At 38.1% G+C, this 27655-nt stretch overlaps 1 protein-coding gene across 5 annotated transcripts in view; it reads left to right on the top strand.

The window, feature by feature from the left end:
* Positions 1-27655, top strand: part of CkIIalpha (casein kinase II subunit alpha) — a 57808-nt gene that overhangs the window by 5624 nt on the left and 24529 nt on the right. For all 5 annotated transcript variants that reach the window (XM_083139303.1, XM_083139308.1, XM_083139306.1 and 2 more), the window contains exons 3-4: positions 14413-14524; positions 19377-19589. In XM_083139303.1, the coding sequence (XP_082995429.1) occupies positions 14413-14524; positions 19377-19589 (325 nt within the window). The remainder of the gene's footprint in view (positions 1-14412; positions 14525-19376; positions 19590-27655) is intronic.

Here is a 27655-nt window from a genome sequence, read left to right as displayed (position 1 = left end):
TCGGTTCAATAGTTATCAGCTTTTAAAAACTTGAAGTGATACATTGTTTACATGTCGTGCGACCACCATTACATCCACACTTGTGACCTAGACGTCGCTTCTTAGTTTTTATGCTATGCAAAATGGTACGGAAATAGGACGGGTTCTATCCTTGCAAAATGCCATGAAATATGCCATGGGATCTGAAATGCCATAAGATTTTTTCCCTTTACACGGAACCATTTTGGTCATGGCATAAATGTTAAGAGAATTGCTTTTGTCTAAAATCTTAAGTGTGCAGGGGCAAATTTATGGCAGCAAATCTGACATTAAAAATAAAAGTGAATCATGCAATGACATAGACATGTAAGAGCACATAAAGGTCTCACAGTCTCAACATGAGGTGTATTTTATGCCACACTAGTCCTAAAGGGCACCAGCATCTCGGGACAAGGCACATAATAAAAACCAACATTAGAATTGTCACCCAAAGTAGCAACACTACAAACTCCTTTAGTGCCATTGTAAAATGAGTTTACGTATGGAACAAGAGGGCTGTAAGGTGTATTCCACCCTAGACTGGTGCAACTTTTGACCATCAACCCAATAGAAGGGTTTGTTACATTAGGCTATCCACCGGCTTTAACTGCTTGGTTGTGAGAGGATGTGTGTGTTTGAGGAATGGAATAATTTACGCTCATCGCCCCTCTACCAATATTTAATACAATCTTATTATCCTTAAGGGGAAGTTACAAAGAAACCCTCAAATCAAACTGAGAGAAAAAAAAACTTAAAAGAAGCTAAATACCTTGGTATTACTCTTCAAGAGAAGATGTTTTTTAACAGACACATAGCCCTGGCAACAACCTAGTCCGAAACAACTATAAACAGTCTAACCACATTGAGTTCCGCAAACTACAACCTTCCACTATCACACATAAAAACATATCTCATTACCATATATAATGCTATCATTTCCTATGGCTTGCCCCTGTGGGCCATGGAAACCAGTAAACAGTACATTAAAAACAGATTGAGATCTTCACAACGCAATGTGATACTTCGCCTCACCGGTGCATTCAGAACAACCTCAACCCTAGCTCTTCTGATAATTGCGGGCCTACAGCCTATTGAAATTAAAACTAGAGCATCAAAATATTACTTTAGAAATGGACAAGAGGACGAAATCTATAAACTAATTGGAATACACCCTGCCACGGTACCAGAAATTCACCACCACTTGTTTAGCATCTGGCAACAGGAATGGACACAAGCTACGCAAGAAAGGAGACTTCACAGCTTCATTCCAAACATAAAAGAGCGACTATCGATGGACCATTTCCACCCCACGAGAGGTCTCATACATTTCCTAACGGGACATGTTCAACACCTACATAAGCACAACCTCAGAGACTGATGAATGCCTGAAATGTAATACCGAGACGGACATACCGGAACATAAAGCCTTCTTTGGCCACACATCGAGCAAACAAATCTAAGATTTAAGACAAAAGTAAAACTTACTCCGGAACAAATACAAAGAATACATAAACAATATCAATGCAACAATCCAGGAAAATCCAAAGGACTTCTTCAGTCTAATAACCTCGAGAAGAAACAACAGCAGTATTCCTCTTGAAATTACACACAATAGCGAAAGGTGACCGAAGGGCTGATCTCTTACATGCTTATTTCCACCTTAACTTCTGTCCACCTGCCCCCCTTGCAACGTTGCCAAACATAAGATCAGTCTGTTCTTCCTCTCTGTCAAAGCTTGCTACTACAACCAATGAAGTGAAAAGTCTATTGTCGTCTCTCCCAGCTCACCGTGCACTAGCGCCGGACAATATCAACACCATGTTCCGGAAGAATACTGGGGAATCCCTTTCTTATCCCCTACGCATTCTTCTGAATAGATGTTTCTCGGAGGGCGTCTTTCCTCACGCTTGGAAGCAAGCTAACATCGCTCCCATTCACAAAAATTGCAACAAAAACCTATAGGCCAATCTCGTTTCTCTCTTCTCTGCCCATCATTTGTTAAAAAATCATCAAAGACTGGCTATATAAATTTGTTTTTCCATACCTAAGCTCAAACAACATGGTTTTCTTTCTGGTAGTTCCTGTCTTACGAACCTGTCTGTTTTTCTCTCACATGCTATGAAATGTATTTCAACACCACATCTCCTGTCCTTTCTAAACTTGCAGACTCCCTATCAGCGCCGTTTACTGAATGATTTTAGGTATCTTTACAAAATTGTCAATGGCAAAATTTGCTGCAACATGCTCCTCCAGGTATTCCACTTTCGAGTGCCTATGCGCACAACACGCAACACAAATCTATTTTACACAAAAAAGCTTAGACTGGAAATTCAAAAAAGATCGCTCTTCCACAGACGTCCCACTCAATATAAGGACCTCCCATCAAGTGCTGATGTATTTTCCACAGAGTATGCCTTTCGGTCAACCATCAGAACATATGTTGCTAAATAATATTTAATTGTGCTATCTTGACTTATTTATATTAATATTTTGTCTTATTTTTTTTGTTATTTTCATTGTTACTGATTTCAGTGTAAAATGGCTATGTGCTGTATTTGAAATTTTCTCAATAAATAAATAAAGTAGTTTGACTACTTTCTGATCCATCCATATACATAAAATAATAATCTATGTAACCGTATTTTTGTATACTGTTTAGGAAAATAAAATATCCTTAGTTATCATTTAATACAATCTATATAAACAAGGGAGGATGGTCATGCACGGGCCAACTCAAGATATCTAAACACTAATACGTAATAATATGATCGAAGTGGTAAAGTGTCACCACATTCTTTCGTGGTTCCTCTGCTGGGTCGTGGTGTGATGCTGCCCATCAGTAGTGTCCTAACTTGAAAATGATTGGAAAAGCAAGTAAAGTAACTGAAATGCATTTTAAAAAATATACGTGTGTGTACAATAGAGTTTTTGTAAGATGTTTTTTCTTGTGTACTGCATTTGGTGTCACTTTACGGCGATACAGATTAGCTCCTCTCTTCTTACCCTCTTGCTTGGAATAATACGAAGGGTGGATGGAGACCAGGCGATCCTGAGTCTGATACACAGCTATACTTGCACATCACACACAAACAAATATAAAAATTGTTATGATGATACTGAGGGAAGGAGGATTTGCATGTGAAATTGTGTGGGAAATAGAGTGCTGCATTAAGAGAATTATGTTCAAGCATCAAATAGTTTCCATGGACAATGCCAGATAATGTACGGAATTTAGTGTATAACACTTGAAACCGTAATTTGTCTGTGGTAGTGGGCTGTTAAATGTAGATAATGAAGTAGAAGATGCAATGTAATTGAAACTTAAGTGAATATAGTCATAATCTCCATGTTAAAATGTAGTTTAGTCTATCTTACTAATGCAGCGATATATGAAAATGAAATAGATGATTGTGGGCTGAAACTACCAAGGCAGATATTTTACACATTATTGTCACATTAAAATGATATTCCATTGTAAATGCTCAGATGTGGGTGACTCGCACGAGTTCGAGCGAAGGACTTATGCCCCAACCCTCACAGAATAACAACAATGTACTTGTATGGAGGTTGGAGTGAATTTTTATTGGTTATCAGTGTTGCAGACTTCAGTTTTCCTCTTTGGCACTTGGATGCAATGCCACAGTTTAGTCACCACTGGCATCATGCATTCCTCCATGTGAAAATTTTAATACGAACTATTGGCATGCATACACAGCACTCTTCCCATGCCGGTTGAGAGCACTAGTGCTATATCGTGTTTGGTGCTCAGTTACCTCAATTATTTGTTTTTGGTTTGGCTGAGTAATGGAACAAATGCACATGTGTTAATATAGGATTGTAGGGATAGAAAATTTTGCGGATACCGATAAAGTACAGATACAAAATTTTCCGATACTGATAACCGATATTTTACCGATCCGATCCGAAATTCCAAATGTTCTTTGAAGACCTGGATGGTTCATTGACCTCCTTAATACATGTGTGTTTCAAGGTAACTAGTGCAAACAAAGTTGCATATTTAGACATTCACTTTTTTTAAAAGTATGACATGGGGATGATTCATAAAAATTATAACAAAATGGTATTTTTTTTTTTGTTTGGTTTCTTTGTTTATGTACTTATGCTCAAATGCACAGATATGCACAAAAATCATTTGAGAGTTATTGTGATAGTTGAAGAAATGGTTCGTTGACCAGCAGGGGCGTGCAGTGCCCGCTACATTAAGATAGGCTCTGAACCTGTGGCGGCGATTAGGCCCCCCACTTTTTGCCCCCGCACTATGCTTAACCTTATTACCAAGGGAAAGTAAACTCTCCTTGTCCCCCCCAGTTTAGGGATTAACGCAAATAACACCGAGATATTTCGTGTTTTGTGATAGCCCTGGACGTCCGCAGAATTTTTTCAAAGAGGGGCAAGCAAGGTATTTTTTCCAGGCATATTTTTCCCCATAATAGTGATATCTCCTCAAAAAACACTCTTTCAGTCTAAAATTATCGTGTTTCTTCATTGCTCTTATAATAATTAATAAAAATTACTGTGACAAATGAAATTGTGTGAAATGTAGACTTTTTAGGTAGACATTATTTTCCAGGGGGGGCCATTGGCCTGCCCTTGTCCCTCTTCCAAATGTCCATGGTGACCTTGTTTATTCTACACACTTCATTCATTAGAAAACAATAAGCATGTCCAGCAAAATAATGTACAAAGTTTACAGCTACATACTAACCAGTCAGTCATTTCATATTGATGTGATGAACATCGAAATACCGAAAGTATTACCTTCCCTTTTCTCTATGTAAAAATTTCAAATTTGGAAGTCCTAGCACAGGTCTCCCTATATTTATAATATCACGTTTCTCACTAAAAGTGCGACATCCAAATGGTTTCATCAACACACCATCAATTACAAACGCACTTTTTGCAATACAATATCTTTCATTGTAAATATACAGAGAGGGCAATACACAAAATGAGAGTGTGGTATCACGTCACACTAAGGCTAGTATGCTGCATCTAACAGTGTCTACAATGCATTAAATGGAGAAGCACAGAGAGTCCACAATGCATGCGCCAATTGGCCAATGAAACTAGGTAATGCATGTTCGTCCGCTCACTACAGGGCTAGTAGGCACCACATTCAATGAACCTATACTCACTAGGGCTCCGGGTCTGATACAGGCTGCGCTTCCATGGCTTGCAAGCTGAGGAACACAGCTACAATGATGGAAATGTTTTATTTCCATCACTCGCGCGTGCTATAATTTTACATATGCTTATCGTTATTTTACCTGGGTAGGTGGAGCTTATCTAGCCTACCCAGAATCATGCCACTGTTGACCATGTGTGTTAAGTGGTTGACTGACACCTCCACTCAAGTTCCCAGTTTAAAATCCTAGCGTGGACATGGGTGTCACTCATCCTTATTGTGATTAGCCAAAAGTATCATAGAAGTAATGCCAAATAACAAAAATGTGCATACTGAGTTAAAGAAGGCTTTATTGCTGGGTGAGGTTCAGCTGTTGCTGGGCTACCACCTAACCCAAAAAATACAGAGTAAAATAATGATAAAATTGAAGATTGCAAAGAAATTAAACATCAAGAAAATACAATAAGAATTAAATCACAAGACAATAGACACAATATCAGCAGTACATTAGAAATGAAGGAAAAATATGAAAATAATTTCTGACAACTCAAAGAATTTGTACCTGTTAATAAAGGTAAAGTTACTCCTGTACATGTGCACACATGGGATGATGTGGAGAAGATTGAGCCTCACATATTCTTGATCTCGGCCATAGCTGGGATGATGTGATGAGCATCATGCCCATCTGCCTTTACCTCCCAGGGTTGCCTCCAGGTACCCATTGATATAAGGCTGGGTGGGTCTCTAGTCCAGATCACCTGACCCGGGTCTTCTGTATGGTAACCAGATGGCATACCAACTGAGCTACCACGGCGCTTTCGTATCTGTTCACATGTTGATTTATCTTGCTTCTGATCATTGATCAGTGATTTATGAAGACTGATAAACTGTTGTTCAGGAACAAGCAAACAGTAACTGGCTGTGTTTTCTAACACATTTTGTCATGAAATGAAGTGCCAAAGGGGAAATACAGTCTTTGACCAATCCAACACATTCTGAAGTCTGAATTATTCTGTGATTTATGCAAATTGCAGAAAATTGATTAATTCTGCTGTAAATATTTGAGGAGCAAACACTGATTTTTCACATGGGAAAGTACATAAATGTGCTATTAGAAGGGATATGTGTATTTTGTGTAGTAAATGTAGTTTTTAAATGAAACTTAGGGTTTTATTCACCATTTTAACATTGAAATTCCATTTTATATACCACTTTTGATTCTGAAAAGTGCCTAGTTCTTGTACCAAAATGACCTTTTATTCATCAGAAATATGTGCCCTTATTGATATTTTCTGATCCAGATACATTTGATTCGATGCCATATATTACTTTCTGAAAATGAGAACCATTCACCTTCCAAGAATTGAATTGTTCTGCACTGTAATCGATGCTGTAAATGTAACATTTTTCATATTGCTGTGAGAGCTCATGATTAATTTGCATTTGGAAGATATGTTTACAAAATTGGTATTTAGTCCCTTGGCATCATTTAATTCAGATGGAAGATTCTCGATTTTGTTTTTCATGTCATACCTCAGGTTTTCCAAGAGTTGCCAAGTGTGTTTCTATTTCTTTGATGTACAAGGGTCGTTCAAGGTTCACCGGGACTTTTATTTCTGCAGAGGAAATAGGTAGCAGAAGAAACATCAAACTATGTCAGTTTTTCAAAGTATTCTCCGTGCACGCCGAGGCACCGTTGCCATCGTTCTGGCAGCTCCCGAATTCCTTTGGCGTAGAAAGAACTTGGTTATTGTCGTAGCCACTGGAGGACATCACTCCGCAGTGCTTCGTCTGTCGTGAATTTCTTCCCTTTATGCCGCCACTCCATGCTGCGTCTTTTGGTCTCTCGGGTTGAATTGTGCACTTCTGATCGAATGTCAGCTGGCGGGGAACCCACCTTGCACAGATTTTGCGAAAGCGTAAGTGGTCGTGAATGATTGTCTCAACACTCCCGACACTGATATTCACCTCGGCAGCAATATCCCGCACTGTTACTCGCCGGTTCTCAAGAATCATTTGCTCAACACTTGCGATATTCACTGGTGTGACTGCAGTCGGGCGAATGTGTCCATGTGCTTCATTTGTCACCAGCTCCCGTCCTTCGCGAAACTGCTCACACCATTCGTACACTCTTGTCCGCGACATCGTTTGTTCACCATACTGTGCTTGCAATCGTCTGAAAATCTCAGCTGGTTTCACTTTCTCCTTCACGAGAAATTTGATTACACACTGCTGCTCCACAGACACTCTGCTTGCCGCCATGTTCGCTGCAACTGCTGCGCATGCACGAAATACGTCATGCCGGGCACTAGTTACTCGTGAAGGAATACATTACGTCACCCGCACGTTTCATCATGATCCGGCTATTCATCGATTTTTTACGTACGAAAATCCCGGTCAACCTTGAACGACCCTTGTATTTGGAAATTGGAGGGGGAGAGGTATAAAGCCCAGGCTTTCACACAATAACATTTTGACGTTCCACATACCCGCAAATAGTTAGGTGAAGAAAGAGATAAAGTTCTTTTTAATGGAACCTGTGTGGCCTCTACAATAGACCAGAGTGAATTTTAAAATTCTAAAGTGTATTGTTGCTTTGCACCTACAATTGTGCAAGGTAAAGATGAAAACCTTTTGATAGTTTGTTATAAAAAATGTATGATACAGTAGGGAAGAAAGTAGTGTTGCCACCTGTTCACAAACATTAGTTTCAGTAATGAGGCCATCCTGAACACAAGCACACTTTACTATTACTTGTTGCATCAGCCTGGTGTTTTAGTATTACATAATACTCTTTTAATATCAAATAATTTTAAACTTATATTGGGGTGTAAGGCCAGCAGCACACCGGATCCGACACGACATTTTTGTTTTAAACCGACTCAGGGGGGTATGTTGTTTAACATGGGGCTCTTTATGTACCGCCACACACCAGACGAAACATTTGGCTTGAGTCACGTTGCGACAAAACAGTGAAGGTCCCGGGAATTTGATTTCGAAGGAGCACGATGTGACAAAACATTCTGGCACATGTGCGAATCCTTTAATATTAGCGTCACAAGAATGATTAGCTTCTGTATCAAGCTCTATTTTTAACCTTGATGACACTGTCAAACTTACAGGGTGACTGACAATTAATGAACTATATGAAATAAAATGGAAATTAGTGACAAACCACCTAGTGCACAAACTGTATTGCACATGTAAACGGCACTACAGACATTCGGATTTAGGTAATGACATGTTCGATATGTCTGCCATCTGTGGCGATGATGTGGGGCAGACGAACAGCAAAATTCTGCATGACCCGCTGAAGTGTCGAAACATCGATGACCTCCTGAATGGCAGTTTTCAGCTCTGCAATGGTTGTGGGGTTATTTCTGTACACCTTGTCCTTAACATAGCCCCCTTCCAGTGGCCTCTGGGTATCCCAGAGCCAGAATGCGGTCCCCAAAATACTCCTCCAGGACATTTTCACTTGCAAATGGCCAACATTAACACGTTGCGTGCGCATACGAATTCCCATCATGCCCTGTAGCCAGCCATGCAGTTTGGACGTCATCATGCGAACCGTTCAGAAAGTATGATGGTTTTTTTATCATATAGTTCATTAATTGTCACCCTGTACATACTGTATATATGTGCTGTTAAACGATACAGTGATGAGTCGATTTGGAGTGGGTATGCAGTGTTTCCAACCTTCTAAACCAAAAAATACCTACTTCCGTGTTATTAATTTTCTATTTTTTCCCGGATTTGAAATTATGCTAATACCTAAAATTTGGGGTCGTATAACCATTGACGGATAGCCCCACGAACCATTCACGGTAAGGTTAGGTTAGGCAAGGCAAGCATAGTTAAAATTTATGGTCATAGAACCATGCACGGATAGCCCCACGAACCATTCATGTTAAGGTTAGGTTAGGCAAGCATAGATAAAATTTGGGGTCACGTCATCTTGAAAAAACACGGGGTGGTTGGAAACAGTGACAGGGTGTTACGTCATCAAATGCACAAAACATCGGGTTCTCGTAGAGGAAGTACATGGAAGCAACGACAGTTCCGATATTTTTATACATATATACACATACAGGGGGGTCCAAAAAAATGTACTCACTGTTTGATAGTCCATATCTTCTGACAAAATTGACTTGTGGGTACAATTTTTGGCACTGAGAGAGAGTTATATTAGATGTTCAAAATGATCACCAGTAACTTCTAAAGAACTCCGATGGTGCCGAACTGCAGACCGTACTACTGCCGTCAGTGTATCTGGCATAATGGCAGCACATGATACTATTATTTTTTCACGTAGCTCGTTGAGTGTAGTTGGTTTTTGGCGATACACGTTATTCTTGACGGTCCCCTACAGGTGGAAGTCCAGTGGTGTCAAAGCAGGGGACCGAGGTGGGTACTCAATAGCACCGCGTCGACCTATCCACCGTCTGGGGAGAGTGTCATCCAGGTACGACCTGACATCGCGATGGTAGTCTTGCTGCAGGTAAAACAGTTCATCGCCAAACAGGATTCGGATGGCAGGCAAAATCCTTGACTGCAGCATTTCAAGATACACCTCACCGGTTATGGTACCCTCAAAGAAGAAATGACCAATCAAACCACGCAATGACAGACCACACTACACGTTAAGCACCGGTAGATTCACTGCCTTCTCCACATAAACATGAGGATTGACGGGCGACCAGTGGACACATTTGTGGCGGTTCACAGTACCGTTAAGTTTAAATTACCCCTTGTTAGACCACACAACTGTCCCTGCATTTCGCGAACCATGTGCTCAAACCATTTGCAGTATTCGACCTTACGATCCGGATTGTCCTCGTTGATCGCGTGTAGCAGTCTTGGAATGTACACTTTCCACTGTGCACCCTTCAGAATGAGTCTTACGCTAGACCGGCTCACCCCACTTTCGCATGCTCCCTGGTTCACTGATTTTTGCGGTGATCGGGTGAAATGTTGCAACACTGCAGCACTGGACTCTGGACTTGCAGCTGTTCATTGTCGGCCGGATCTTGCCTTGTGCACATCATGAACAGTTCCATTGGATTTGAACTTATCACGAATACGGGCTATTGTTCGACGTGTTGGAGGCCATGTTCCAAACTCATTCTGCCACTGCCGTTGAACCTCTTGAATGTTCTCGTACTTCCAGAACCATTTCAATACAGCCTTGCGTTCCACAAGAGATAACCGTACCGCAGCCATTGTTGCTACTCGACTGTCTTCCGCTGTACTGGCGTGATTGCTCCAACACACACGCATGTGCGGTGCAAATTGCCAGCGCCACCTACCCGCGACAAATTAAACAGTTACACTACACGTCCACATGAGATTAGTGCGTATAAGTCTGTTTCGAAATTATTGCATTACAAACAGTGAGTACATTTTTTTGGACCCCTCTGTATACCCCAACAATTTTACTTGTAAATAGCTTACTAATTTTTTAGAACTTTCTACATTAATTAGTTTGTACCCTTGAAACTTAATATTAGTTAATAAATTATGCCGCATATAATCGTAGAGAGTGTTGGTTCGAGTTTGTCTAGTTTTTTTTTTGAGAAAATATAACAATTTAATTAAATTCGTTGACGAGGACGGGATTTATTGGAATCTTTTAATTTCTCAGGCCATCTTCATTAAATTAATTAGGTAAGTGCTGATTTTCATGAGAATGTTCTATTTCAAACACTGAAAAATTCCAACACCAAAAATTTCCACTTCAATACATTTGTTAATGAAAATTGATGCACAAACTAAATTAACCATGGTGCCCATCCGTCAAACTCCAGATTTGGAAGCAACATGCTTTCTAGGTGGTTGTCAGCGTGGGCTACAAGTCGCTGCACTCCTCCAGCCCTAACTCGAGATAAACCCAGCTGTTAAAATTCAAATTTGGAGCGTAGTCGCCTTGTAATCAAGGAGTCCTGAGTTCAATTCCCGGTGGACGCTCATAGTGGTTCGGATTCCACTTTAACCCTTAGACGACGAAGTGAGTTTTGCTGGAAAATGCACGAACGTCCAAGGCATTTTCAGCGGGAATTTTAAATTACCACGTGCTTTTACATAAATTATTATATATCTGGAACTAAGAACTAGAGTTTCAAATTATAGCTCATTTTATTCAGTACGCATGGGGCTATAAGCCTATGACATAAAAACAAAATTTTCCGTTATCGGTTAGAAGAAGAAAGAAAAATGGAATTTTTTTTACCAAATATGAAAATTGCGGTCCCCCATTCAGCAGCGCCAGGACGTAAATGTGCAAAATTGTACCTGCACATTGCCTGATATGTTTGGCATTATCGTACAAAATATCCCGCAAATATTCAAGATACTTTCTGAGAAAAAAAATATTTTCCAATTCGAAGCACCAGAGGTATTTTCAGCGGGAATTTGAAATTTGGCGCACGTACATTAATTTTTTTTAACTCTAGAATTAAGAACACTGGAGTTACAAAGTATAGCTCGTTTTATTCAGTACACATGGCGCTATAAGCCTATGACATAAAAACCAAATTTTCCGTTATCGGTTAGAAGAAGAAAGAAAGGAAATGTTTTTTTTTTTTTTACCAAATTTGAAAATCGCGAACCCCCATTCGGCAGCGGTAGGACGTAAATGTGTAAAATTGTACCTGCACATTGCCTGATATATTTGCCATTATCGTACAAAAAATCCCGCAAATATTCAAGATACACTCTGAGCTGTCCCTGTATCGTCGTCAGAGTTGTCGTTACTCAACACCGTAAGGTCGGGATTGTTGTCATTGTCTGGTTCCGAATCCGTATCTAATGCATGCAACTCTTCATCAATATCACTTAGTGACAAACCGGGTCTTCTTGCCATCTTACACACCTGTACTCGTGTTGGAGGGGAAAGAAATGGAAATCCGGCACAACGTTCCGCCACTGATCTATATAAAAAGCCGACACAAGACCTCACAAACACACTGCCACTGATCTGTATAAAAAGCAGACACAAGAGCACACAGTCCGCCACTGATCTATATAAAAATCAGATACAAGAGCACACAAACAGTTCGCTACTGCAAAAGTACACACGACCACTTGTAACCCTGCAAACACAATGAATTCGCCCTTGAAAAAGCCTTCCTGAAAAGACAGCCACCAGCCACTCCCCCCCATACTTTATCCTCCCGTGGGCTGGATAAACATGTCATTGAAGACAAAAATAGCATAGCATAGCATGGCTGAGGAGAAACTGGAATACACTCTTCCGACATGGTGATGCCTGTTTGGAAATGAACAAAGGCATCGTAAAATATTTTGTTCAAGCGACGTGACTCCTGTCAGCAACTTTGAACCCACCCGCGTGCGACTTGACTGCCAGCACATTACCACTGACATGTGACAAGGGAAGCCGGAAGATTATTTTAGTGTGTTCATTCCCTTGCTAGAAGAGCCTGTGTATATCCCAGAAATGAGAAAATAGCAGGGGGGGGGGGGGAGAACTTGATTTTCGGAGGGCTCCCCCCCTCCCCCCATATAACCGAAATGATATTAAACCTTGCTCATTGTTCATCACATATCTCATGACTCATGCAGAACTCAAAACATGTATATCCGAACATAGAGTCACAGTATGTCCAAAAAGTTCGATACTACAAGCAAAAGCATCTTGTCACGTAGTCTGTCGTTGGCGTAAATACCGGCTGTCACCTATAGGTGACAGTCGGTCGTTTAAGGGTTAAACTGTAGGTACAGTCCCGATTAGCCTTACTGTGCATAAAGTGGACTTAAAACACCAACTCAATCAATCAAATTTCGAGGCTGCACAGGAGACAATCCTCTCTCTCTTTGAATCCTCACCAGCACTGGTGAGAAAGAATTTTGTCTCATCACTAGTGAATGCCAAACAAAAGGCTATCTTTCCAGGTGGTTGCCAGCTCTGGCTGCAAGTTGCAAACTTCAGAACCTCTAGTAGCCTGGTTTCGGCCCAGTTGTTGAGAAACACCACATTAGACCAACAAAATAGTTTCTATTCTATTTTGGAGATCTGTTTTCTTCTCCACCTTTAGATCAGGCATGCCCAATCTGCTGTTTATGTGAAACAGCCCCTTGTATGCACGTGTGGAGGGAGTGAGCAAGGTGGGTGTTTTGTCAGTCATGTTTGTGCAGTATGGCATTTTAATGATGCAGAGCAAGAGGTGGTTCCATGAAATGGAGGATCCTTTTTCCAACACTAATTTTACCTCTCATTGCAAGCAGTTTCTCTCATGTGCAGGTGGGAAGCTCATAGTGTACATACAGAGCACTTCATTGTCTCCAAAGTACAAGAATGTTGCTCCAGTCTGTACATAAACATTCACAGAAATGAATTTGAAGATCAACCCCAATGCCCTCATGTGCATGCATATTTTATTCTTATGATCAACTGAGTAACAAATATATACCAAATCACTAGAGCCACGTATTTATGGTGAATAAAAGATCAAGATTTTGGTACAACAATAGGGGCATTTTGGGATCGAAAGCAATATATAAAATGGCATTTCAGTATTAAAATGGTGAATTTAATGCTAAATTTAATTTTAAAGTTACACTTACTGCACAAAATAAAAATTCCCTTCTAATAGTACATTTATATAGTTATCGGAGTGTACCTGATGGCATAGCAGTAACGTAGTTGCTTTGTAATCAAGGGGGTCCCAGGTTCGATACCCAATGGAAGCACATTACGCAGTTGTTCAGATTCCACTTTAAATTGTAGCACCAGTCTCAATTAGTCTATCTGTGCATAAAGTGGACTTAAAACAATAATTCAATTATCAGAGTATTGAGTTGTGTTCGTGTGTAAAGGAGCCCATTTTTGCTTCTCAAATATTTACAGCAGAATTAATCAATTTTCCATGATTTGCATAACTTGTAGGGTAATTGAGACTTCAGAAAATATCGTGTTGGTAAATCAACTCAAAATTTTGTGGTTATAAGTTTATTTTGCATGATTTTGTAACAAAACATGGTCTTTCAAAAACATGAGAAATAAACATTACAGTATGTTATTTGACATTTTCATTTTTTCACCAGAAACAAACCAATCACAGATGCTGGAACTGCAATAATTCAAATGCATTAAACTTTTCTGCAGTTTAATTCACAAGAGTTGATCTGTTCAGTGTGTCCATTAATTTGATGTAATTGCTGAAAGTACAAAATTGAACTTCCTTTGACTAAAACAGTGGGAGTTAAACAATCTATTTTTGTACTTTCAGGCAACAAGATGACTATCAGCTTGTAAGAAAATTGGGCCGAGGGAAGTATAGTGAAGTATTTGAAGCTATCAACATCACAAATAATGAAAAATGTGTAGTAAAAATATTGAAGGTAAGTACGGTAGTTGGTTCTTGGTTGACTTTCAAGAAAAATCTAGATTGTTAGGACCATGCATGTATAGTCCAACTAATACTGTAGAGTTTTTATATTTTTGAACCTGTAAGCCTTGGATACGTTTGCAATATAGTCCATAGTATGTCCTGTCACTATCTATTCAGATTTTTCTGGAAACTATGTTTCAGAACCATTTTCACATCATGTCATGACGACACACTTTTGCTTGATTGCAAGAGTAGAGATCGAGCTTAAAATGCACTGTGCAATTTCAGTTTTAGTTCGAAAAGAAAGTCTAATATTAGTAATTTCTGTGCTTTTATTAGTTGTACGCTCCTGTTCACATAAAGTGGCACATTTTATAAGATTGGATAATACAAGTGTGTGCCACTTTATCTGAGCAAGAGTGTACATGCAAAACAGGTTATGTACCTTTTGAAAAGAGATGTAGTCAACATGCATCAAACAACTTACAAAAACGTATCACCCAAACTGAATTGTCTCCACTAAAGCCTTTTTTATGCAATGTTTTTGTCAATTTGTCTTTTCTACATATGGCCAACAAGTTACATATAATGATTGTTTCCATGCAAATTAGTTTTCACACAACATTTTACTGCTGATCTCACTATTGATGAAAAACAAGTCTCAATGTAGGGAGACATATCAAAGATAAACACACATGTAATGTGACACACAATGCTGAAACATGGCTGGTATTTTCTTTTTCCTTTTACAAATTTTCACGAAAGTGACATTCATCGATTCTTGAAGAAAGGAAAACTGAAACAACTCAAACACTTATCACGATCTCATCACGATCTCTTATAATGTCCTGTGGTACATTGACAGTTCATAAGATAAAAATAGCTCAGAAAGATGGTTCATAATCTGGCTAATCCTGGAGAGACCAAGTGATCATTATTGTGTTGTCTAAGCACAACAAAAAATTGCATCGTTGAAAAAGCTCCCTTATTGGGTTTCAGTATTGATATGGAAGCCTTTTTGGCAGCCTGGTGGTTGTAGTAGAGTACCTGTAAAATTTAAACTGATACCGGAATTGTTATACCTGCCGCAAAATTAGTTTGGTATTGAGAGCTGAAGGAACACGCATGACAATGTTGCCATATCATGCGGTACGGTACGCAGTGCAGCCGTCTGACGCTGTGTCGAGGAAAACGTGTTATGAAAAGAACAACAATGATGAAATGTGTTATTGTTTTTTGAGAAAAACGGAATAACAATGATGAATGTGTTATTGTTTTCTCTCTTCATTTCCATCTCCCTTACAACATGAACGAATTAACGAAACGAGCATTGTTTACAGGTTACCTTTTCTATCCATTCTGAAAGTATTGAATATATACACTTTCAATAATCATTTATTTCCGAAGTCGCCGTTAAAGTCTGCCCATCTTTCAATTATACCGCAACTGAATTGCACAAAGTCCACTTGGTGAGGCATCTGACTTTTACGCGGGAGACCCGCAGTGGTTTGGGGAACTCTTTCAAATATCCTTAACAGGCCTCCCCGATGGCGTAGTGGTAATGTCGTCACCTTGTAATCAAGGAGTCCGTGGTTCGATACCTGGTGGAGGCACATGGCACAGTAGTTCGGATCCCACTTTAAACTGTAGGTCCAGTCCCGATTAGCCTTCCCGTGCATAAAGTGGACATAAAACAACAAATGAATGAATCAATCAATCAATCAAATATCCCTAGCGGCTCCGGAGTCGACTCAGCCCAAATGAGTACCTAGGGCAAACCTAGTGTAAAGGCGGTTGGTGCACCGCATCACCTCCATAATATGGCCTAGGTCGAGGTCGAGAATGTGTGGAGCCCTACCTCCAACTCCCCATATGCCTCCATACTTTATTTTGCGTCCATTAATTTTTTTGTATGAGAATCCCACCTTGAAAAAAGTCCCGAATCTTTCAACGAAACGCGCAGTTTCCCTACAGTGGGATGAACTTTCCTCCTATAATAAGAGTAAATATGGCGACGAATAGCATCTTGCTGAAAGGTTATCTAAATTTGTCACGCGTTTACTGATATTCCTCTTCTTTCCTGGGGTTTCCAGTTTTGAAGCCTCGCATAGATTTATTTCTACATTATATTCTTCTTTCCCTATGGTAACAATAGTGTTCTTAGACACGCCAACAGCAGCAGCAGTCCTGTCCAGAACTTTATTTACAGAAATGATTGGACCCCCATTGTTTCTCTCTTTGTCAAAATATTTGCGCACAGAACAAACGTTTTCCTGCATTTGGACTTTGAGAGGAAATCCTCGAGTATTGCCTCCTGTGCTTGACATTCTTCACACAAGCACACGACATATTCAAGCAGAACACAGAAAATTACGTACAAAAAAATAACACACTAAAACAACACGCTATATACAACAAAGAATACTCTAAATCCAGTAAACACTAAACAAACGGACGGGTTAAAATATCACAGCAATGCAACGCAACAAACAAACAACACGTCCTCTCCCAACAACATGAAAACTGATCGCAGGAAGAATCGCCCGATAAGCGGCAACACCGAGATAAAAGTTTTCTGTTGCTAGGTAACCAGGGCTTGAGTGAAGCACTGGGACGATTTTGATTGGCTCGTATGCCAGCAACCCACCCTCCCGCAGTAACGTAGACCCGCTTTCTCCACGTGCTTCCCAAGCGTCAATACCAAACTAATTTTGCGGCAGGTATAGAAAGCAACGTAAAAAAACAAACTAAATGATTAATTCTCAACTCATCGAATAATAATCCAACATATAGCACTGCCAAATTGACAAATTATCAGTATGGTGTCTGAATATTCCGAAGTGATGTATGTGGATGTCAAGTGTCAATCACCTGTGGCACATTCTTCATACACTTCACAAAGTTGAAGATAAGTTTCTGGTTCTTTCACATTCAAGCAATGGATTTACAGACCGCATTTCACATATGGCAGGCTTAACTTTCTTTAACATTATAAGTGCACATAACGATGCACAAACACTACTGTAATGTCTGCAAATGGCATCCCTATCATGCCAAAGAAACAAAAATTTCTGCACACACAGCTGCATCACTGCACTATCAGTATTTACACATGGAACGTATTTTGTGAATATCCATCATACATGTTTGTACTGTGTCAACAGGAATAATTCCATATAACTAAACATATTTCCAAAAGTGATTACAGCAGAACTCTTTGGGCCTCCCCGATGGCACACTGGTAGCATTGTAGACTTGTAATCAAAGGGGTCCCTGGTTCAATACCCAGTGGGGGCACATAATGGTTTGGATCCAACTATAAACTGTAGGTCCATTCCAGATTAGCCTTACTGTGCATAAAGTGGACTTAAAAAACAACAAATCGATCAATCAAGAGAACTCTTTGATTTTACATCTTTCTCATATAATTTGCTTAACCCTATTTGTTCCATTGACGAAAAGGGCCTCCCCGATGGCGCAGTGGTAGCATCTTCGCCTTGTAATCAAGGGGTCCCGGGTTCGATACCCGGTGGAGGCACATAGTGGTTCGGATCCCACTTTAAACTGTAGGTCCAGTCCCAATTAGCCTTACTGTGCATAAAGTGGACTTAAGACACCAAATCAATCAATCAATCCATTGACGAAACATCTTCCACGATTTAGTATACATGTTGATTCCAGTACAGTAAGGGCCGCAGTGCTGAATCTCAGCATTACAGTTACAAAATACTTTATTTTTAATTTAAAATTTTCTGTAATTATTTTCTACCGTCTGATAGGAATGAACTTATAGTCCTCCCAGTTTATTCATTTTCGAGATAGCAACTCTTATCACCAACATGTGGCAATTTGACAAAGTATCTGTGTATTTACTCTGTCCCAGGGGAAGTACGACATGAAAATGTGACACTGTGACTTTCAACCATCCAATAACATGCCAGCTTCTATGTACAATACATTTATCCCAAAATCGGTAGGGGATGAAATGCAGTTGCAGTAACACCTGCTGCTGTATCTACCTGCAACCTACACATTTAAATATCTATATACAGGGATGTTTTGTAGTGTGTAATGCAAATTTCATTGAGGCAGATCAGCGAAGCATTAAAATATATATATAATTAAGAGCTTTGGAGCACAGTTGGAATGCAAAACTATGATTTTTGACAAGAATAACGTGTTGTGCATGAGGGTGATCGATTGGAAAATATTCACTTGAGCTGCAGTAGCTCAGTGGAAGACCAGTGTTTGAATCCCAGTGCAGGTGATCTGGACCAGAAATTTTTCGAGTCATTTCCCGGTTTCTGGGTGGCTGTGAGGTGCACCCAGTTTAGTATATGGGTACCAGGGGGCAACCCTGGCAGGTAAAGGTGTCTGGTTGTGATGCTGACCTGGTTGTGATGCTGACCACATCATCCCAACTATGGCCGAAATGAAGAATATGTGGAGCTCTATATCTCCCATCACCCGATATCCCTTAATGGCATGTGTATATATATATATATACACACACACACACACACACAGGGGTACCTTTACCTTACCTGCAAATATTCAAATCAGACATTTTTATCAAGAAGTGATATGAGTTTGCAAAGACAGAGAAATACTACTTTTCACCTTCAAGTAACCACTTAATAAAGATAATTTTATAGGCGGAGAGACCTTCAAGATTCTTGGCTTTCTTAATTTTTCTGGGATTGTTATGTCACTGCATGCCACTGCAGTATTATTTTACAAATCATGTGTTGTTTCTTAGCTACACATTTCCTGTAAGAACCTATAATTGAAATCCCTCTACATATCATTTATTTACATGTATGTTACATGTTACATTAATTGTTTGTACTTTCTTTCCACAGCCAGTGAAAAAGAAGAAAATCAAACGTGAAATTAAAATTCTAGAAAATCTCAGGGGAGGAACGAATATAATCACTTTGCAAGCAGTTGTGAAGGATCCAGTGTCCAGAACACCAGCTCTTATATTTGAACACGTGAATAACACAGACTTCAAACAATTGTACCAAACGTTAACAGACTTCGATATTCGGTTTTATCTATATGAATTGCTAAAGGTAAGTTGATAGGCATCTGAAGTGTGGAACAATGAAGCATATTTTTTTTGTTGGTGTTTAACGTAAAACAAGATTTAACAGAAGAGAATTCTACAGTTGGAGAAAATATGCAATAGGAGAATATCCATTAATTTTCAGTTTATTATGCTTGGAAAATCGTGTGTTTTCTTATAATGCCAGCCGTTTAGAATTATGGAAGGAGTATGTGATGTTTTGGTAGAAATTGTGTAGTGCGCATAAGGTGTAATCTTGGAATCCATTTCTCATGTATTGGATCAGGTAAATTTTTTTTTCAGGATGTAGGTGTAACAAGTCATTTCCTGTCTCGCAGATTAATTTGATCAAGTAGTGGTGGATTTAGAATAAGATTGAGGCTTTTACACTTAAAATGTGGGTATTATGCATGATATGCAATTATTATGAATCATTGAATATTTGAAAGAGCATAGTTTTTATATGCCTATGTCCTAGCATTTAAAACTATGTTCTGAAAAACTTGATGTATTCGTGTGTCAGGTTTTACCAGATTGGGTGGTGTCGATACAAGTAGTGTTGGTGCAGTTTTAGCTTTAATAATCACATTTACAGCAAATATAATATATTACTAGGAGTTACTGGCAGATCATGTGAAAATGACACATTTTCAGTTCAAAATTTAATTTTGCTTTTAATTTTTGATTTCCAAACTTCTGGGATGAGAAATCAAGATTTCCAGACACTTGGAAAGTATTGAATAGCATATGCTATTTTTCCTTGAAGTGTGTTTTTTAATGTGGAAATGTATCATCCAAGAGTAAGGTGGTTGTACCAACAGTGAAAAGAAACTAGTTACAAAATGCTTATGAGGATTTTCGCAATCACGGGTAAGCAACACTGGTGTTTCATTGTGTGTCTCACCTAATCATCATTCATCCTCATCATTGTGACAAAATGAAAAGTGCTATTAGGATTCAAGCTGAATCTCTTCAGAGTTCAAATGTCCTGGACCTTTAAAAGAAAGATGTTGAAGAGAGGGAATGCCTATTGTCAGCCTACAGACAATATAGATTTAATTTTATATTCATGTCATATTTAGATAATAGAATGGTAACTCTGATTAACCTTGGATAGATATATCTTTTGAATGTTTATATCTTTAAAATTGACAATGCTTATGAATTTGTATTTATTTTTATTGTGTCTCGACGTGGTTGTAAAATAAAGGTAAAAAGTTGACCTTTGTTGTGCAGTGGTCAGCAAAATGTGGTACAAAGTAGGGGTCCCATGTTTGAACTCTTGTTACGGTATGGATACTGTCACATATACAGCGTGGTGTATATTGTATCTACCAATATCAGTTGGCAACCCTGTTGGAACGCAGGTGTGCATGCACAGAAGTCTCCCATGCTTAGGCAGATGTAAGTATCACACTCACTCTGCCATGGAGCGTTGCCGGTTCTGACACAAACTGTGGCAGTGGAGGCATTCATCCGAACATGTTCCATTCAAGAGAGACAGCTGGCACTGAACTGAGATGCATCAGGATGCTAGAGAATACTCCTCCTCCAACTTGGAGATTTCTGTTTCTGCAAACTGCCATTGGTTTCTATTGTCTGACCCATCATATCATGTTGTGATGCTCTGGCACGGGTTGATGCGACACTTATTGGATTGTCATCACAGTGCCTGCTGCATCTCCTGAATGGAACCCGTTCGGATGAATGCCTCCACTGCCATTATTTGTGTATGAACATGTTAGCATTTCCATGGCAGACTGATTGAGACTTGCATCTGCCTAAGCGTAGGAGACTTCTGTGCATGCGCACCTGCATTCCAATGGTTGCGAACTGATATTGGTAGATATAATATGCGCCACCCATTATATGTTGAATAAAAGATCAAAGATTTTGGTTCAAAAACTGGACACAATTCAGGATCAATAGTGGTATGTAAAAATAGCATTTCTTTCTTAAAATGGTGAATAAAACCCTATATTTGATTTAAAAACTAAACCTAGTACACAAAATAAACATTTCCCTTCTAATAGCACATTTATGTAATTATCAGAGTATTGAGTTTAACTCGCAAGATAATCCAGACTTCAGAAAGTGTCACATAGGTAAATAAACTCTAAATTTTGTGTTTAAAGAGTTTATTTCGCATTTTGCAGTTTATTTTGCATCATTTCATGACAAAACGTGTTAGGAAACTGCACCTCACACCTTTCAAAAATGTGGATAATGAACACCACAATGTGTTTTTTCACATTTTGTGTTTCCGTCAAAAACTAAATGTGCATCCTCTAAGCGTTTGTCAAAAACTAAATGTGCATCCTCTAGGCAGGGATGTATCATTGTGTTTGTTACATCATCCCTTCATCAGTTAATTCTCATCATCATGATTAACCCAAGCAGCAGACAAGTGATGTAAACTAACTGAAATACCGGTAGTAATTTTTACTGTGTCAACTAAGTCTTGTCTGTTATAACTATCATGCAATGAAGATATTCAATAGGAAGACTGATTAATTAGCTCATAGTGATTATTAAATAATAATTTCATATTTATTTGGATTTAGAAATAATCTATCAGTTACTTACCAATATAAAGGCAAGTGTTCATACATATAATAATACATAAATTAAAACCCCAAGGCACAGCAGCCTGTGAGGGCCAGGGCAACGTGTGGTCAGCGCGATGAACCCCAGTCATTTTTGTACATTTCCATGGCCAAGTTATGCTACTCATTCGTAGCTCGCCAGTTTCCTCACAATGATAAATGGCCGCTGGTCCCATACACAGGCTGAAATCTCGGGAGAAAAGTCATACTTATACAGGGTTACTATAAAAGAATCACCATTTTATAAAAACCAAAGTAGTATTGAATTAGTTAAAATGCTTACATGTTTTAAAATATATGTCTTTGGTTTGTATGACTAACTTACAGGTGACAGATCATCTACGTGTGAACCCTTTGTCACCTGACTGATCAATATGATTATCCAATTTGTAACATGTTGTCTTCATCAACATTTGCAATGGCTGTTGTGATGCATTGTTTCATATTGTGTACACCTACCGTGTACTTCGTCTTTGATAAGATCATCACAAGCTTTTAGATCCGTACATATTGGTTTCCATTGTGTCAATACCATGCTTCCAGCGTTGGGGTCAGTAACATGGAACTCCATTTTGGATGAAAATGAATTTTGCACTGTTATGAAGTGTAGGCAGCAGTCACTGGCTAAGCTTGTGGAGATAAATTCGTCTAGTTACTGTGTTCTCATGAAAAAAGAATGAGCCATGCACATGATGCAACACAAAACATGTTAACTTTTGGTTAATTCAGCACATGTTCAATCATTTCTCTTGGGTTTGCTTTTTCCCATTTATGCATGTTGTATTTGCTGACTAGCAGGGATATAAGTTAACATACATATTATGTTCTGAGCCAAATGTTTGCCACTTTGAATCAGACCAATTTAATGTGTATGTATATTTGAAATATACGTATTATGTAATATTGTGTTTGTGTGAAAGAAAATGTTTAGTAATAAGTTTCTGTATGGTTCTAAAAATATTTTGGAAACATGGAAGGGTTGAAATTTTTTTGTGCCCAAATAAATTCAAACTCTGTAAATGCAAATCGGAATTTGTGTACACCATGAATCCTGTGGAGTTTTCACATAAAAACTGTTTTAAATCAAGTTGCCTCGTTTTCTAAATAAAATTATGGATTTTTTAATTGAATTAGTTTAATACTGTAATAATAGTGTCTACATATTAAAGTATGATTGTGCCATGATTTGTATTATATATAATTTATAGATTCACTCAAATAGGCAACCAACCTTTTTTGTGAGCAATGGCTGTGAATTGCTAAAATCGATAGGTGAAAAAAGAAATATATTTCAGTTAACATATACTTTGGGTTTAATTTTAGGTAAGTGAAAATATGTATTTCAGTGGTAACGTACATAAATATGACATATAATACGGGTAAATTTGATGGAGATGCTTGCAATGAAGTGGATTAATTGTACTAATTTCTGTGTATGCGTACATGCTAATTCTGACATAAAGTGTCAGTAATGGTATAGTGTCCTTACCCCATCCCTCTTGCCAGAACCACAGTTGACAGTCGAAAGCATTGCCACATCTTTTTCCTTTGTCTCATCTGCCAGCCCTTCTCTGGGTATGGTCACTGCATGGCCAGCGGCATGTATACGAGGGAGGGGGTGAAGACAAAAATGTTAAAAACGTAAGGGACTGAATCACGTCTCTCAAAAAATGCTCAAGGGAAGAACACCACCACCCTCTCCCTGTCCTGTTTTAGGGACAGGAGGGGCAAAACTCTTGGCAACTCCGAACTGGCCATCCATTTTTGGTGTTCATTACATCCCTAGATTTATGGCTGTGGTTTTCTCTTGGATTGGGGAAGCTAAAGACATTATACCTTGGCAAAGCCTGTATGTTATTTTTGTTTGTTTTGTTACACATGGTGTCTACCAGTTTGAAAAACCTGGAAATGTAAGAGAAATTTACCCTTTCTCTGGAAAATAACTTTTTAAACATTTATTTGTAGTAAGGTTTTTGAACAAAAAAAAAAAGGCTGGCAGGACATTTTAAATTTGTTGTGACAAAACTTCAGATTGACGGGAGTTAGAATAGCAATTACATTTTCGATACTCCAGGAAAAGTCATGTTTTGACCATTTTCATATAGAAATGTGCTGCAAGAAGTGGTCATTGATATTAACCACCACCACTTATTTCTTTGCAATTTTTGCGGAATGGTTGGTAGAAAGTAATGTGGAGTAATACATATATGATCAAAATTTTACTATAATTGTTACTGATTTTTAGAAAAAAATTCTTTGTTAAACATTAGTCAGTTCATTTAAGGTATTACATAGAAACTCGCCCTTTGATATTTGCTTCCCTCCTGTTAAGTTTCCTTTCTCATTATTTTAATTTACATATAAAGTGAATACGATATTCTAAAACTTGGTTAACTGGGATTGTAAGTGTGAATATTTAGCTAAAATATAGTAACTAAACATCTTCAGTACACTAATTACCCTCATGATTTGGTCTGGGAACATGAAAAAGGTCTGGAATTTTGTTTTGTTATGGACTTGTTTACATAATGGTTAAAAGTAACCTAATTTTCATCTGCAAACTGAATTATTATATATGCGATTCTGTGTATTTAATTCTATGTAAATGGAATTTAACATGTTTGGATATTTTGCATTTTGAAGTAGACCAGAATATAAATAAAAGCAAAGTTGTGGAAAGGTCATTACGTAGCTTGATCACTACATTTGATACAGGTTATTGGCCTCCCCAGTGGTGGAGTGTTAACACCATCCATCACCTTGTAATCAAGGGTTCCCACTTCAATACCAAGTGGAGGCACATAGTGGTTCGGATCCCACTTTAAACTGTAGGTCCTGCCTCGATTACCTTGTCCATACATAAAGTGACTTAAAACAAAGTACAATGATTACTTGTGAAATTACACCACATCTCATTTTGCTTTATTCACTTGCTTTGAATTTTCTACATGGACCATTTGATGGAAACAACATTCTAATGTCATATACGACTAGAAACCACAATGGAACCTACAATTTGCGACCATATTTTATATTTTCCTGCAGTGTACGTACATTCAATCCTCAAATTTTTGATGGATTTAACATTTTTCCACATTTAAAATTTTTGTCTCCCTTGTTCCCTGAAGAACAGAAACTGTTCCACTGTACATGAAAGAACCAGCATACAGTAGAAACACATTAAAATTGAGAGAATTTTGTCACTATCATCAGATGAAAAATTTGGTTCGTATCCAATAAACTTCTAAAATGACTTTTTCTGTAGTCACAAGTGTTCAGATTAGTTCCTGCCCATCTATTACACAGTTGAATTCAAATTTAATTTGGTCAATTGTATCCATTTACTGCTTTAGCTTATATATTTTCTGTGAATGTAAAAAGCAAGCTCTCCTGAAAATGCAAAAGATATATAAGTTATTTTGTGTCTTGGTAAAAAAATTGCGATATACATATTTGACAAGCACTGTCAGTTGTCTGTAAATAGTGTTTTGTTAGAAAATTTAAGAAATAATAATTGTGTAATTGTATGTGTTTTTCAAGAAACCATAAAAGAAGGAGTGTATGTGCCAGGATGATGATGTTTAATTAAACCTTGAAATGGGCAAAATAAAAGGTATAGCTCTAAGTGCATTAAATGGTTAAGTTTTCATCTCGCCACTGAAGTTCTTTCTTCAATTTTTATTGAAGCATGGATTATCTTTACAATTAGCCCAAAGTGGCAGGAAAGAAACTCTAAATAACAAATATACAAAATTCACAATTACTTTTATTTTACTTGTTTCGAGGAAAGTCAAAACATGAACATATATAGTGTTTGGGGAAGCCTTAACCTACCAGATCAGTAGGAAAAAATGTTCTTGTGGTTACATGGAAGCTAATCAACCTTACAAACTTACCTGTTGTTCTAGGTTATAATTTTTGAAGGGAAGATTGATTTCATACTTCAATGAAGTTATGTTGAACCATAGTGTGATACTGAAACACCCTTTAATGCATATGAATTTCATAGTGCGACTATTTCTGTGGTATAACTATGAACGTTTTAAGTGATTTTTTATATTTACAAGTTATGTAGGACTGAAAGGTACTAATGCACCATTGATTCTTAACCACTGCAGGAATTTTATAATTATTCACGGTAATTATAAATTGTTTACTTTCTGTGACATAACTTCTATGTTGTCGAAACTGTAGTTGTGCCACTGAAAAAACTGTGCAAGTTCTCAAAAGTAGTTATAAATGTTAGATTGCATTTTGCTTTTGAATACATTCACTTAATATCTTACAAGACTATCAGAATATTAAAATAATATTTATTGAATTTCAAAATCCAGCTGTATTACCAATTTTGGTGCAGAATTAATGAGCTCTGGGAAAGTGTCTTGGTATTTTGCTTAACTCACATGATATTTGAGCTTGTACAAGTATGTAAAGTATGTAGTGTTACACCACAAACCAAACATTACGTACAGTAGATCTCTTATTTTACATTTTTCGGCCTTTTACATGCATTCTTCATTGTTGCAATGGATCAAAATGTTATAACATTTTTCCTTGTTTTACACTTTTCTGCATTTTAAGTTCTTTTATCTTTGGTCCCCTGAAAAATGTAAGATCAAATTTCCACTGTCTGCTGCATTGGTGACAATATGTTGAGTGGTTCTATTACTGCCGTGGACATTGGTGTGTTTCTTTGTGAATGTCCATCAATTTCACATTATAATCATTTATCCTAAAAAATGCCAGAAAAGTGATGTAAAATGTAACATCTTCTATTAACCTATCTGTGCACAAAGTGGACTTAAACCAAAAACCCTAACCTTTCCTGAAGTATCCCGGGAACCTTATACCCTCCTGATGTTTCCACTTCCGTATTGATGTTGTTTCCAGTGTGACAACTTCCTCCTGGCACCCCAGCAATATCATCGCTCTTTTCATTGTCATCTTACTTTTATTATTATTATTAATATTGTTGTTTTTACTGTTTTCTTTCTCTTTTCACGTTATCCTTCCTTTAGTTCTATTCACATTTTAGATTTTAACTCCTTTACTAACCTTCATGAAATAACACTTTCTCCCTCATCCTAACACACTGCAACTTTCATTTTGTTACTAACATACAGATGTCATTACATTTGTTCAATCACTAGCATTTAATATCTTACCTGTAAACCAAGCTTGCTCCTGGAACTTCGGAACAATCTTGGTCCACCACATCCACAAGATGTTAACTAGATCTCATTTTAATGCCTCATACTTACATCTTCAGGGGTTCTCCCTCTTTTTCTTTTATACAAAATGCAAGAACTTTGACGTGTAGTGGTGTTTTTATTTCAAATTCCTGGTAACTAGTGTTGCATTTTGTTTCACATAATCATGCTCACATCTAAGGTTTATAATTTCCCTCTATCGTTTGGAAGATAATGCAGAGCAGTGTGAACCCTGATTTGACGTTTCCATATTTAGT

Source organism: Lepisma saccharinum, chromosome 17 (genome assembly GCF_977018435.1).
Source record: "Lepisma saccharinum chromosome 17, izLepSacc3.1, whole genome shotgun sequence".
Classification (NCBI taxonomy): Eukaryota; Metazoa; Arthropoda; class Insecta; order Zygentoma; family Lepismatidae; genus Lepisma; species Lepisma saccharinum.
The sequence above is the reverse complement of the archived record's forward strand: the minus strand, read 5'-3'. Positions and strand labels throughout refer to the sequence as shown.